Source organism: Chlorocebus sabaeus, chromosome 1, assembly GCF_047675955.1.
Source record: "Chlorocebus sabaeus isolate Y175 chromosome 1, mChlSab1.0.hap1, whole genome shotgun sequence".
Classification (NCBI taxonomy): domain Eukaryota; kingdom Metazoa; phylum Chordata; class Mammalia; order Primates; family Cercopithecidae; genus Chlorocebus; species Chlorocebus sabaeus.
In genome coordinates, this window is record NC_132904.1 from 119,020,518 (window position 1) to 119,032,808 (window position 12,291).

The 12,291-nt window shown below is 40.3% G+C and overlaps 1 protein-coding gene across 6 annotated transcripts in view; it reads left to right on the forward strand.

Moving 5' to 3' along the window:
• JHY (junctional cadherin complex regulator) overlaps positions 1–12,291 on the forward strand; it is a 74,883-nt gene that overhangs the window by 10,063 nt on the left and 52,529 nt on the right. For all 6 annotated transcript variants that reach the window (XM_073021853.1, XM_008021254.3, XM_073021851.1 and 3 more), the window contains one exon: positions 10,615–11,134. In XM_073021853.1, the coding sequence (XP_072877954.1) occupies positions 10,615–11,134 (520 nt within the window). The remainder of the gene's footprint in view (positions 1–10,614; positions 11,135–12,291) is intronic.

Genomic DNA, 12,291 nt, shown 5'->3' on the forward strand with positions numbered 1-12,291 from the left:
GACTTCTAGGGCTTGAAGAGTGGCACTGGATAACCAAAAGAGACCACAGGTAGAGAAAGACTTAGGGAAGACCAAAACTCAGGATTTTCATTTCCCCCAAATTTCCCAGGCTGTTTCGTAGAATGCATCGGGAATATTTAGGCTGAGACTAGACTACTGTCTCTCCATAGGTGGTGTAGAGATGTTTTTCGTACTGGGTAGGAGATTAAAGAAGCATCTGAAGTTAGGTCTAATATGCTAGGACTATTGAGAACATTCTAGGAGCTTTCAGGAGTCAACTTTCATTCCCATTGATTTCTAGCAACATTCATCCACATTATTTTCTGTTGCCTTTTATTAGATTTTCAATTTCAGGCCATTGTTTTGCCAACCTCTTCCAATACATTACACTACCTGCCATGTTCTAGAAGTTTCCATGCAGTACTCTGGGAGTAGCTACTAGCACTTATTTGTTTCTGATCACATGGGAATAGTTACATCAGAGGAGTGACTTTTTGTTGCAGGTATTAGTCACTTCTGTTTTCTGTTCATTCATTTACTCACAAACTATGCTTTATTTAAACCCCGACACGCTCCTGAGAGCAGGCATGGTGCCATCGTAACAGATGAGCAGTCATAGAGGGAAGTAAAGGGTGTGCATGGGCATGAATTGTGGCTATTAAAGGCTGAGTCCCCGCCAGAAATGCTAACGCCATAGTGACTCCTGAGGCTTGTTGCCCCCGGAGACAACCACTAGTTCCTTTCTAGGTTATTTCAAAGCTAGGATGCATTATTGTGTTAAAATAAGTACATACATGAGTTCAAAACCTCACAGAGTGTGATTTATTCAAATTTAAATGACATACAATGCTGTGAGTTTATCAAGAGGATCAAGAAGATTGTAACAAAATTACTAAAGGGATGCTTTAATTTATGACCTTTGTCTTTTCATTTATTTCTACTCCCTGACAAGTTTGAAAATATAGAAAACTTTAATGTAATTTTTTAATATATGGAATTAAAAATAAATGATTTTCCCAACACTTCCATATATTGCTAGGTTTTGCCTGATAGGCCCAATCCAACTAATAAAGTAATGGATTATTAGAATTGTTAGGGCTCATAAAGGTCAGCCCATTCCCTTTATTTATTGTACAGAGGAGGAACCCAAGACCTAGAGTGGTGGAAAGACTTGCCCAAGCTCACATGACTGGTTAGTGGCAAAACTTGGACTAGAACCCAGGTGTCAAGACCACTCCATTGCCTTCTTATGATATCACAGCTGCCTTGCAATTTTAATGCTGCTAAATCTGGCATTTAAAATGTAAGAAACTTGGCCGGGCATGGTGGCTTACGTTTATAATCCCAGCACTTTGGGAGGCTGAGGCGGGCGGATCATTTGAGGTCAGGAGTTCGAGACCAGCCTGGCCAAAATAGTGAAACCCCGTCTCTACTAAAAATACAAAAATTAGCCGGGCCTGTAATCCCAGCTATTCAGGAGGCTTAGGCACAGGAATCGCTTGAACCCAGGAGGCGGAAGTTGCAGTAAGCCAAGATAGTGCCATTGCACTCCAACCTGGGGACGGAGCAAGACTCCATCTCAAAAAGCAAACAAAAACCAAACCAAATCAAAACAAAACAAAAACATAAAAAGAAGAAGAAGAAGAAACTCTACCTAAAGAAAGTGTAAGAACCTGCACATTTTATAAATTTAGGTCTCTGTCTCTTAGCTATTATTTTGGAGAATGAAAAAAAACACTCGAGCCTTCCTTAGAAAATGTCTGGCATGAGCACTGTAAACTCTCATTGAATGAGAGGAATTATGTTGCTAAATACTGTGTCATACAGCATTTCCCTTGTGAAGATGCGGCCTTGGTTTCACATGACATAATCTTAATAGAAGTGAGGTACTAGAATTTTACATTGCAATTACAAACATGTCTTCTTTAGATAATTTTCATTTAACTCACAGATTGTTCTTGAATCAAGACTGGTACTATTAAGAACCCAGGAGAAATATCTGGTGTTTTGCAGTCACAAATTTGTTATCAAAGAAAAAAAAAAGGACTTCGGTTGGAATTATCCAAATTGTGTATTTTTATAAATAAAATTCACTAAATAACAATCCATCCCCTTTAGTGTGTTTCTATAGACAGTCTTTGACCTTCATTTCATTAAATCATCCTTTTTTCTATTCAAATGCTTAAATTCTTAGCAAAATAAATGCCTGCATTAAATAAAATTTTCTGGATTGCAAATAACCTTCACAAAGCATTTCAGTATATTTGTGGAACCGTTTTATTTCATATTTACAAAAGTGAAGTTTTAATCTTTCGGATTTATTTCATTTTATTTACTTAAAAGCTGTTGATAAGAAGATTAAGGCGAGCATAGAATTCAGAAATCCTTGGAAGCAATGATCAGTTTTATAGTTCTTTAAAGAAGCATTAAAAACTTTACACTTAAACAAAAATTGAATTTGCTGTTCATATGCATAAAAGATTTAATGGCATATAAATTGGGAATAATTATTCTGTTTAAAAGGATTAAATTAAACCTAAATCAATAATAACATGTGCAGTTTCAATTTAACTGCCTACTTAAAATGAAGTGACAAATAAATAACAGCTAAATGATTAATAGCAATGCTTTTATTCACCTCCTCAACAGGCAAAATGGCCAGTTATTGAATATTTTATTGTGAGTGCAAGGGATGTTAATTGTACTAGAAACATGCTCTAATTTTAGTAATTTTTTGATTGAATACAATGTTGAATATGAAGCTCTTCATTAAATGGAGATTTTATTTTATTTTGTTTGAAGTTATCACAGTAAGTACTCAAATATGGTCCATTAAAGCCAGCAAATATCATGGCATATGCATGTGAAACCGTCCCCCACTCCCTTCCTCGCTGCCTCCATTTCTAACCTAGGCATCTGAAGAGCAGACCCTGCATCTGCTGTCTGAACAGTAACAAAAGAGTTGTGTACTCATTTTCTGTGTAACCTTTCTATCAAATGGGGAGGAAAAGAGGTGCATGTTTTGTGTGCAGATGATTACTGATGAAAGGGCACTTCACACTCATTTTGTCCCAGTGTGTTGACCTGGACCACAAACACAATGGAGCTTCCAAGCACACAAGCTCAGTACAATGGGGTTCTTCAGTATCATGTTCTATTTTGACCATTAGATTTGTTTCTGTGAAGTATTACAGCTTTCCAGGCTCATGATTTTGCAAAACATAACCTCCTATTTGTCTCCACATATGGTTTCCATCCAGAAAGGGGAGAAAGGGGATGTTTTAAGATAGTCTTTTCAGGTGTAAATGGTGCAACATAATTAAAACTCTTATAAGAGCCACATCTTCAGGCTCTACCCTTATATATACACATTCTTAGAGTTTCTCTGATTCAAAAACATTTTTCTCAGCCAGAGCAATTCATTTCCTCTAGTGTGTTTCTAAATCCTTTGTACTTTTCTAGGTTCCACTTAAAACATCAGTCTTTTCTTTAGTGGGTGATATTGCTTCTACAGCCATTTAACAATGGAAATTTGGCTTGAACCCAAGTGGCTGAGGTTGCAGTGAGCCGAGATCGCACCACTGCACTCTAACCTGGGCAACAGAGTGAGACTGTGTCTCAGAAAAAAGGAAATTTGCTGAGGCTAGAAATTACAGCTTTTTCAGAAGGTCTAAAATAATTTAATTCTCTGAGTTTTACCTTATTCATCATCTTTCAGCAGTTGTTCAAATGTTTCATCATGTGAAAGTACTGACGTTTCTTAATCCCATTCCCTAAACTGTGGTTTGGCCATTCTCCACTGTGCCTAAGTCGTGATTAAACATCTTTAAAAGTGGAGTTTTAAAGAGAAAAATCCCCTGAGATCCATCACCAGAAGCATAATACACAACAACGGTGTTATGTCACAGGGAGTGAATGTGGTGCACGGCAAGCAAGGCTAGTGTTGGAGCTGTCTGATACGTGCTTCTACAGCCAGTCCTCATGGAATCCTTACTGCGTGCCAGGGACACAGTTCCATACATTTAGATTTCTATTTATTTATTTATTTTATTTTTATTTTTTTTTTAGACAGTCTCACTCTGTCGCCCAGGCTGGAGTGCAATGGCACAATCTTGGCACACTGCACCCTCCGCCTCCCGGGTTCAAGCAATTCTTCTGTCTCAGCCTCCTGAGTAGCTGGGATGACAGAAACGCGCCACCATGCCCGGCTAACTTTTGTATTTTTAGTGGAGACGGGGTTTCACCATGTTGATCAGGCTGATCTCAAACTCCTAACCTCGTGATCCACCCACCTCAGCCTCTCAAAGTGCTGGGATTACAGGCGTGAGCCACCATGCCTGGCTGCATTTAGATGTATTAATTTGCATAATCCTCTCAATAACACTGTGAGGTAGGTACTATTACTTTTTAAAACTTTATTTATTTTTATTGAGACAGGGTATCACTGTGTTGCCTAAGCTGGAGTGCAGTGGCACAGTCATGGCTCACTGAAGGTTCTACCTCTTGGGCTAAACCATCCTCCTGCCCCAGCCCCCCGAGTAGCTGGGACTACAGGCGCATGCCACAGTACCTGGCTAATTGGTTTTATTTTGTTTTTTTTGTAGAGATGGGGGTCTCTCTGTGTTGCTCAGGCTGGTCTCAAACTCTTGGCCTCAAGTGATCCCTTTTCCTAGACCTCTCAAAATTCTGGGACTACAGACATGAGCCACCACACCTGGCCAGTACTATTATCCCCATTTGATTGATGAGGAAACTGAAGCACAGAAGTTAAATAACTTGCCCACATTCACATAATCTTGTGGCACCAGGAAATGAATGCAGATAGTCTAGGACCCTTGTTCTTAGATGCTCTGCTGTACCATTTCTCAGAACCAAAATAATCCATATTATCATACAGAGAAACAAAGCACCACAATATTACATATGACGGAAGGAGGTCTATAGTTATGACTGTAGAAACTATGTCCTTATCAGCTGATGCTGGTTAAATACCATGACCAGTATGAGTGCACTAGTTTTCTTCGCATAACTGCAGAGATGGAAACCAGGAAATCTATTGCCTTAAACTGAAGACTACCTAATTTTAAAAAACAGTGGGCATTACTCAGTTATTTATCTTTTTTTTTTTTTTTTTTTTTTTTTTTTTTTTTTTTTTTTTTGAGACGGAGTCTTGCTCTGTATCCCGGGCTGGACTGCAGTGGCCGGATCTCAGCTCACTGCAAGCTCCGCCTCCCGGGTTTACGCCATTCTCCTGCCTCAGCCTCCGGAGTAGCTGGGACTACAGGCGCCCGCCACCTCGCCCGGCTAGTTTTTTGTATTTTTAGTAGAGACGGGGTTTCACCGGGTTAGCCAGGATGGTCTCGATCTCCTGACCTCGTGATCCGCCCGTCTCGGCCTCCCAAAGTGCTGGGATTACAGGCTTGAGCCACCGCGCCCGGCCTCAGTTATTTATCTTTTCATGAGTCTATCATAGGATCATAGAACAGTGGAGTTGGAATGGACTTTGCAATATCATCTAGCAACTGAATGTGGAAATAAGAGGCTAACATACTTTTGTGATAAGTCACATCCTCCTGTTTTAAATACCCATAACGTCCTGTATTTCTTTACGCATCTAATTCATTAGTTGATTACTGTATTACAGTTGGTGCATAAAGCCTGTCCTCCTCATTGAAGAGTAAGATCCAGCAGCCTGCTTCTGTTTTCCTTGCTGCTGTACCTTCTGTGCCTAAGATTCTGCCTGTATGTAGGGAGGTGCTCCGTGCATATCTGTTAACTGGCCGATCCATTCACTGATTCACATAAGGCAGACACCGCAATCCACTTTCTTCACTGTCACCTATGGGAATAGTAGCAGGATACAATGCAACGTGATGTACAGGAGCCTGATCCAGAGCAGACTGCCAGGCTCTGTGACCTTGGGAGAGGTACATAAGCCCTCTAAGCCTCAGTTTCCTCATCTGTTAAATGGGGGTAATAATAGTACTTCCCTCAAAATTGTTCCAAGGAAATAAACCTGAAGACTCACCACAAACATTCCCTAGATCATCAAACAGTAATATGTGCTCTCTTTCCACGTCTCACTCCTGCGTGAGTAGCAGAACAGTGATCCCCAGTGTTGTCACCTGTGAAAGGTGGCCAGCACTGCTCTAAACAGTACAAAGTAGAGGATTACCTGTTCTAAGCTTTCCAAAAAGGACTTCATAGCCTCTGTAGATAATCCCTTCCAGAAACTCCTCACTTTGGCTATCCAGATGTATTTACATCTTACTAAAATCTTTGCTTTCTAATTAACTCTCTGGTTAATTTTGTTAAGCCCGAGGTGCTTCAGGAGTTTGCAGCGTCCCTCAAGATCTGACCTTTGCTTACCCTTGAGCTGTGCTCCTCGACCTGGCCCCCTCTCACCCTCCATTTTGTCCACACAGAATTTGTTCCATGAAAGCATCACATTGTCTCTGCCTCCACTCCTTTTTACATGCTGTTCCCTCAGCCTAGCATAGACTTCCTGCCCTTCTTAGCCTTAGCTCTGAGCTACGCCGGCACTTCCTCCAGCAGGCTTTCCCTGACCTCCCAAGATAGGACTGGATGTCCCTCTGTGTCCTGATGGCCCGGTGCTCCTCATCAGAGCACACATCACTCCAAAGTGTCAATTGCTGTTTCCTGGTTTGTATCCCCCACTAGGCTGTGCGCCTACCGCTTCACCATCTACCACTATTCCTGTAGCTTCATAAGGGCTCAATAAATAAGTACCCGCTGAATCAATGAATGAGCAAATGAATTAAGAAAGTTAAATTCAGTTTTTTTCTTTCAGCACAGCATAAATATGGGAAAATAGCACCTTTCTTTACAAAAAAATCTGTATTTACTTGAAGATAATAATTGAGCTTTCTCCCCCACCTAAACAACCACAGTTGAAACTTATGTTTAATTCAGTACAATTCATATCCCTGCCCTATGATGCTTAAGGGTCAAGTGAAAGGCAGGGACAGGAAACACCGTGAGTTCCTAGGACAGTATGTCACTTGGGAGAAACCTCCCATCAAAGCCCCAGAGGCAGGTGACCCTGCAGGGCAGGGAGGGTTGGGCGTCCCATTTTCTAACAAATGTGGACCATTCCCATTTTGCTGAAGGAGAAGAGCATGTCTCTTCTCTTATTGGAAAAGGAGGAGCCACTTATTTCAAGAAGTTCCTCATCACAATATGTGAACTAAAAAATTCAAAGTGACAATTCAGCAAGACGTGACAGTTTTGGCTTTTTGCTCCAGTTTTTGCTTTACATCAAATCAAAGAAGCCTGGGTCCACATTAAGAAAAGTAAATTAACATTAGGGGGGACCATTAGTTTGTTTACCCAGCATACAATTATGTCCTCTGTAAACGGGAATATCAAATAGCATAAAAAGCCTAGGTGATTTACATTTTCTTTTTGATTAGAGGGTTGCATCTACTGTACTCAAGGAAAATCTCTCCCATTTAGCTTTTTGAAGATCAAAGAGGCCATTAAATATGCCATATTACCAACTTTTGTTGTTGTTGTTGTTAAGACTGGGGGTGCTGTACAAATTGAGATTGTCGTGGGGAAAAGGGAGACTTTATTTTGGGTCACATGAACTGATTATAGGCTAGTTCGTTTTTCTCAGGCAGGACCGTCTGCTTAACCTTTTCTTCAGATAGGCCCCTCCTGCAGTGTCCAGTGCATTCTGACTATCAACTGAGCTACGTGTGCATAGCTGACAGCCAAGAGGCTATGAACCTTTCAGTGAGCCATGATCTGGTCTGATTTGAAGCCTTGGGGATCTTTCTGTAGTACATTAGATGCACTCTACAAAGACAAAATGAAGTGAAAAGCAAAATCACTGAAAAGAAGAATGAACCTATATAGGTATTCAGTCAAGATAAAACCTTGCTTTTCCCCAAAAAGGAGCAGTCCAAAGCAAATGTTGTCTAGGCAACAATTCACAGTTCTCTTTCTAAACAGCCAGATGTCTATACAGTCATGCATTGCCTGATGACAGGGGTATGGTCTGAGAAATTTGTGGTTAGGTGGTTTCAACATTGTGGGAATATCATAGAGTGTACTTATACAAACCTAGATAGTACAGCCTACTACACACAATTTGTACAATGTGTTACTGTACTAAACACTGTATGGAATTGTAATACAGTGGTAAGTATTTGTGCATTTAACATAGAAAAGGTACAGTAAATATACAGCATAAAAGTTTTTAAATGGTACACCTATATAGGCACTCACCATGAATGGAGGTTGTAGGACTGTACGTTTCTCTAGGTGAGGCAGTGCGTGAGCCTGGAGCAAATTTCAAGGCCTAAGACATTACCGTAAGCTACTGTGGACTTCAGAAATACTGAACACTTCAACTCCTCTACCTTTATTTTTAAAAATATTTCTTCATTAATAAATTGACCTTAGCTAATGTAACTTTTTTACTTTAGGCACTTTTAATTTTTTTTGACTTTTTCACTCTTTTGTAATAACACAGCTTAAAACACAAATACATTGTACAGCTGTATAAAACTTCTTTATATCCTTATCTGTAAGCTTTTTTCTATTTTTTTTTTTTTTTTTTTTTTTACTTTTTAAACTTTTTTGTTAAAAACTGAGACACCAACACACACATTAGTCTAGGCCCACACAGGGTTAGGATCATCAATATCACTGTCTTGCTTGTCCATACCCTGTCTCACTGGAAAGTCTTCAGGGGCAGTAACACACAAGGAGCTGTCTCCTAGGATAACAAGGCCTTCTTCTGGAATTCCTCCTGAAGGACCTGCCTGACGCTGTTTCACAGTTAACTTTTTAAAAAATAAATAGGAGTGCACTCTAAAATAATGATAAAAAATGTAGTGACTGGGCACAGTGACTCACACCTATAATCCCAAAACTTTGGGAGTCTGAGGCGGGTGGATCACAGGAGGCTAGGAGGTCAAGACCAGCCTGGCCAACATGGCAAAACCCTGTCTCTACTAAAAATTTTAATACAAAAATTAGCCAGGCATGTTAACACACACTTGTAATCCCAGGTACTCTGGAGGCTGAGGCACGAGAATCACTTGAACCCGGGAGGCAGAGGTTGCAGCCAGCCAAGATCACACCACTGCACTCCAGACTGAGCGACAGAGCAAGACTTGTCTCAAAAAAAAAAAAAAAAAAAGAAAGTATAGTATAGTGTATTAGCCTGTTCTTACATTGCTACAAAGAAATACCTGAGTGAGACTGGGTAATTTATTTTAAAAACGAAGTTTAACTAACTCACAGTTCCACAGGCTCTACAGGAAGTATGATTTCTGGCATCCGCTTGGCTTCTAAGGAAACCTCAGGAAACTTACAATCATGGCAAAGGCAAAGGGGGAGCAGGCCTCATAGCAGAGCAGGACCAAGAGAGAGGGTGGGAAGCTGCTATACACTCTTAACCAACCAGATCTCACCATAACTCACTCACTACTCAGTACCAAGGGTGGATGGGGCTAAGCCATTCATGAGAACTCTGTCCCCATGATCTAATCACCTCCCACCAGGCCCTACCTCCAACATTGGGGATTACAGTTTGACATGAGATTTGGGTGGAGACACAGATCCAAACCATATCATATAGTAAATACAAAAGCCAGTAACATAGTTGTTGATTATCATTATCAAGGATTATGTGCTGTATGTAATTGTATGTGCTACACTTTTATAGGACTGGCAGTGCAGTAGGTTTGTTTATATCAGCAGCACCACAAACATAATGAGCAACACATTGTACTATGATATTCCAAGGACTACAGCGTCACTAGATGACAGGAATTTTTCAGCTCTATTACAGTATCATAGGACCGCAGTCGTATATGTGGCTTGTCCTTGACCAGAACATTGTTAGTCAGTATATGAAATGTATTACCAGCCAAAGTGTGAAACATAGTTTTATCTTCACCAGCTAAAATACTGAGTCATTGTTCTTGTACATAAGTAATTGCATTCATTGAACCACAGTGATTATTGGTTTAACATTATAGACATTTGTTTTTCAGTTGTTTTCTGACACTTAAAAATTAATTATCCCCCATTTTTATTCCTTATTTCAATGAACTTGGACAATTAAGGCCTTGCACCCTTATGTGTAGTGTGTGGGTCTAATTGGGGCCTGGGATCTGTCTTTATGTTTATTAATTAATTTATTTATTTTAAGAGACAGGGTCTCACGCTGTCTCCCAGGCTGGAGTGCAGTGTCATGATTATAGCTCGCTGTAGCCTCTAACTCCTTACTCAAGCAATCCTCCCTCCTTAGCCTCCTGAGTAGCTGGGACTACAGGTACTACACCATACCCAGCTAATTTTTTAAAAAAGTTTGTTGCAAAGATGGAGTCTCACTGTGTTGCCCAGGCTGGCTTTGAACTCCTTGCTTCAAGCGATCCTCCTGCCTCGGCTTCCCAAAGTGTTGGGATTACAGGTATGAGCCACTGAACCCTGCTGTGATTTGTGTTTAACATACAGATAATAAAAGGAAAACTATAGGAGAAAGAGTGAGGTTGATTTCAAATAAATGATCAACTGACTACAAGGAGTGAATTTATTTTAATTAAGGACTTGACATTTCTCTTCTGCCTTGGGCAGGCAACAACCAATAGAAGACAAATATTCAGACCTCCGCTATGACCCGAACTGGAAGAGTAAGAAGGAGGAAGGTCAGCTGCTGTCTGTGGAAGCGTTGCCGGAGTCCCCGGACAGCTCTTTAGAAAATCTGCCTTTGGCTCCCCTCTACCCTTCCCAGGAGACGTCAGTGGAACTCTCTGGGGGAAAAGGTGAGCAGAAAGAGAGTCCACAGAGTGCAGCTTCTTTACTCGGTAGTGAATTTTTAAGCCCAAACTATGAGCATGGTGGCCGTCGCAGCAAGCCGTTTTCAGAGCTGAGCGACAGTGAACTGGAGGAGAAGTCGAGCAGCCTTTCTCAGTACAGGAAGAGCTCAAGTTCACATAATGAGGTTTTCCTGCCGGGATCACGTGGCCCTCGGCAAAGGAAGTCCAAACAACATTTTGTGGAAAAAAACAAGCTCACTTTGGGATTACCCACCCCTAAAATGGACTCTTATCTTCAACTTCACAATAAAAAAAGAGGGGAATCTTATCCAGAACAGGTACGTAGTGACTACTTTAAGATGTCTTCTGAAACGTTAAACTAGAAGTTGCGTTTGTTTGAAATGTCTAGATACCACTTCCTTTAGGATGAGGGTAGCAGCCACCTAGCTGGGTAAAACAAATGCTTCCACAGCATACCCTGTATGTTTATGTTTATGTTTATTCCACAGATTCTTATGACCAAAACAAAAGCCACCAATGGTTTACAGTGTAATTACTACAAGTCAATTATTGCTATAAGTCAATTATTATATCCAAAATTGCTATAATTGCTATAAGTAATTATAAGTCCATTACTATGTCAGTTATTATATCCAAAATTCTCCAAAGAAATCTAGAACTTTTTAAAACTGCGTTTTCCAAATGATAAAATATAGAACTTAAGCATTTGATTCCCTGTGTTGATTACCTTTGTTACCACCGCAGCAGAGGTTTTCAACCCTGTTAAATGCCCCAGCACATTCTGGTTAACGTGGAACATGCCCCAGCTCACATACAGAAGCGATTCTCAACTCAGATTCTGTATACATATTGGGTGGTCGGGGAGAGGGTAGGGTACAACATAAGGTGGGGTTTTTTTTCAATCTTCAGATGTTTCTATAAACCCCATTGAAAATCACATCATTTGTTATTGTCCTGTGTAAATGATATGATATAATTAAACGTTAGTCTCTTTATTTATAAAATTGGGACAGTAATAAATGCCTTCTCTTCCTCATCAGATCATTTTGAGAGTAAATTCTCTCCCACGGGATGGATTCAAAACCTTTTGGAGCCAGTAAACTTAGTTCTGTTTCACAGGGGCACATAAAGATCTTATCCGTCCACTTCCTATGGGTATGTCCAGGGATACAGGACAAGAATGGGGTTAGAATAGTAGAGCCCACCACTCTTACTGGAAAAAGAGATTGATATTTATCACCTGCTAACGTGAGGTCATTTTCAAATACAAAGGAGAGGTTATTATGTTAAATGTGGTTGCCCTTAGACCTATTCCAAATCCCAATTGATATTTTTTTTTAACATACGCTAACCTGTTCTAACCTCTAAGCATTTTCTAACAGAACAAAATAGATGAGGTGGATGAACATTTGTGGTTTTTATTCAGAGACTCCCTTTTTTGTCTTAAAGAATTATGTCTGGTGGCGCGTTGGCT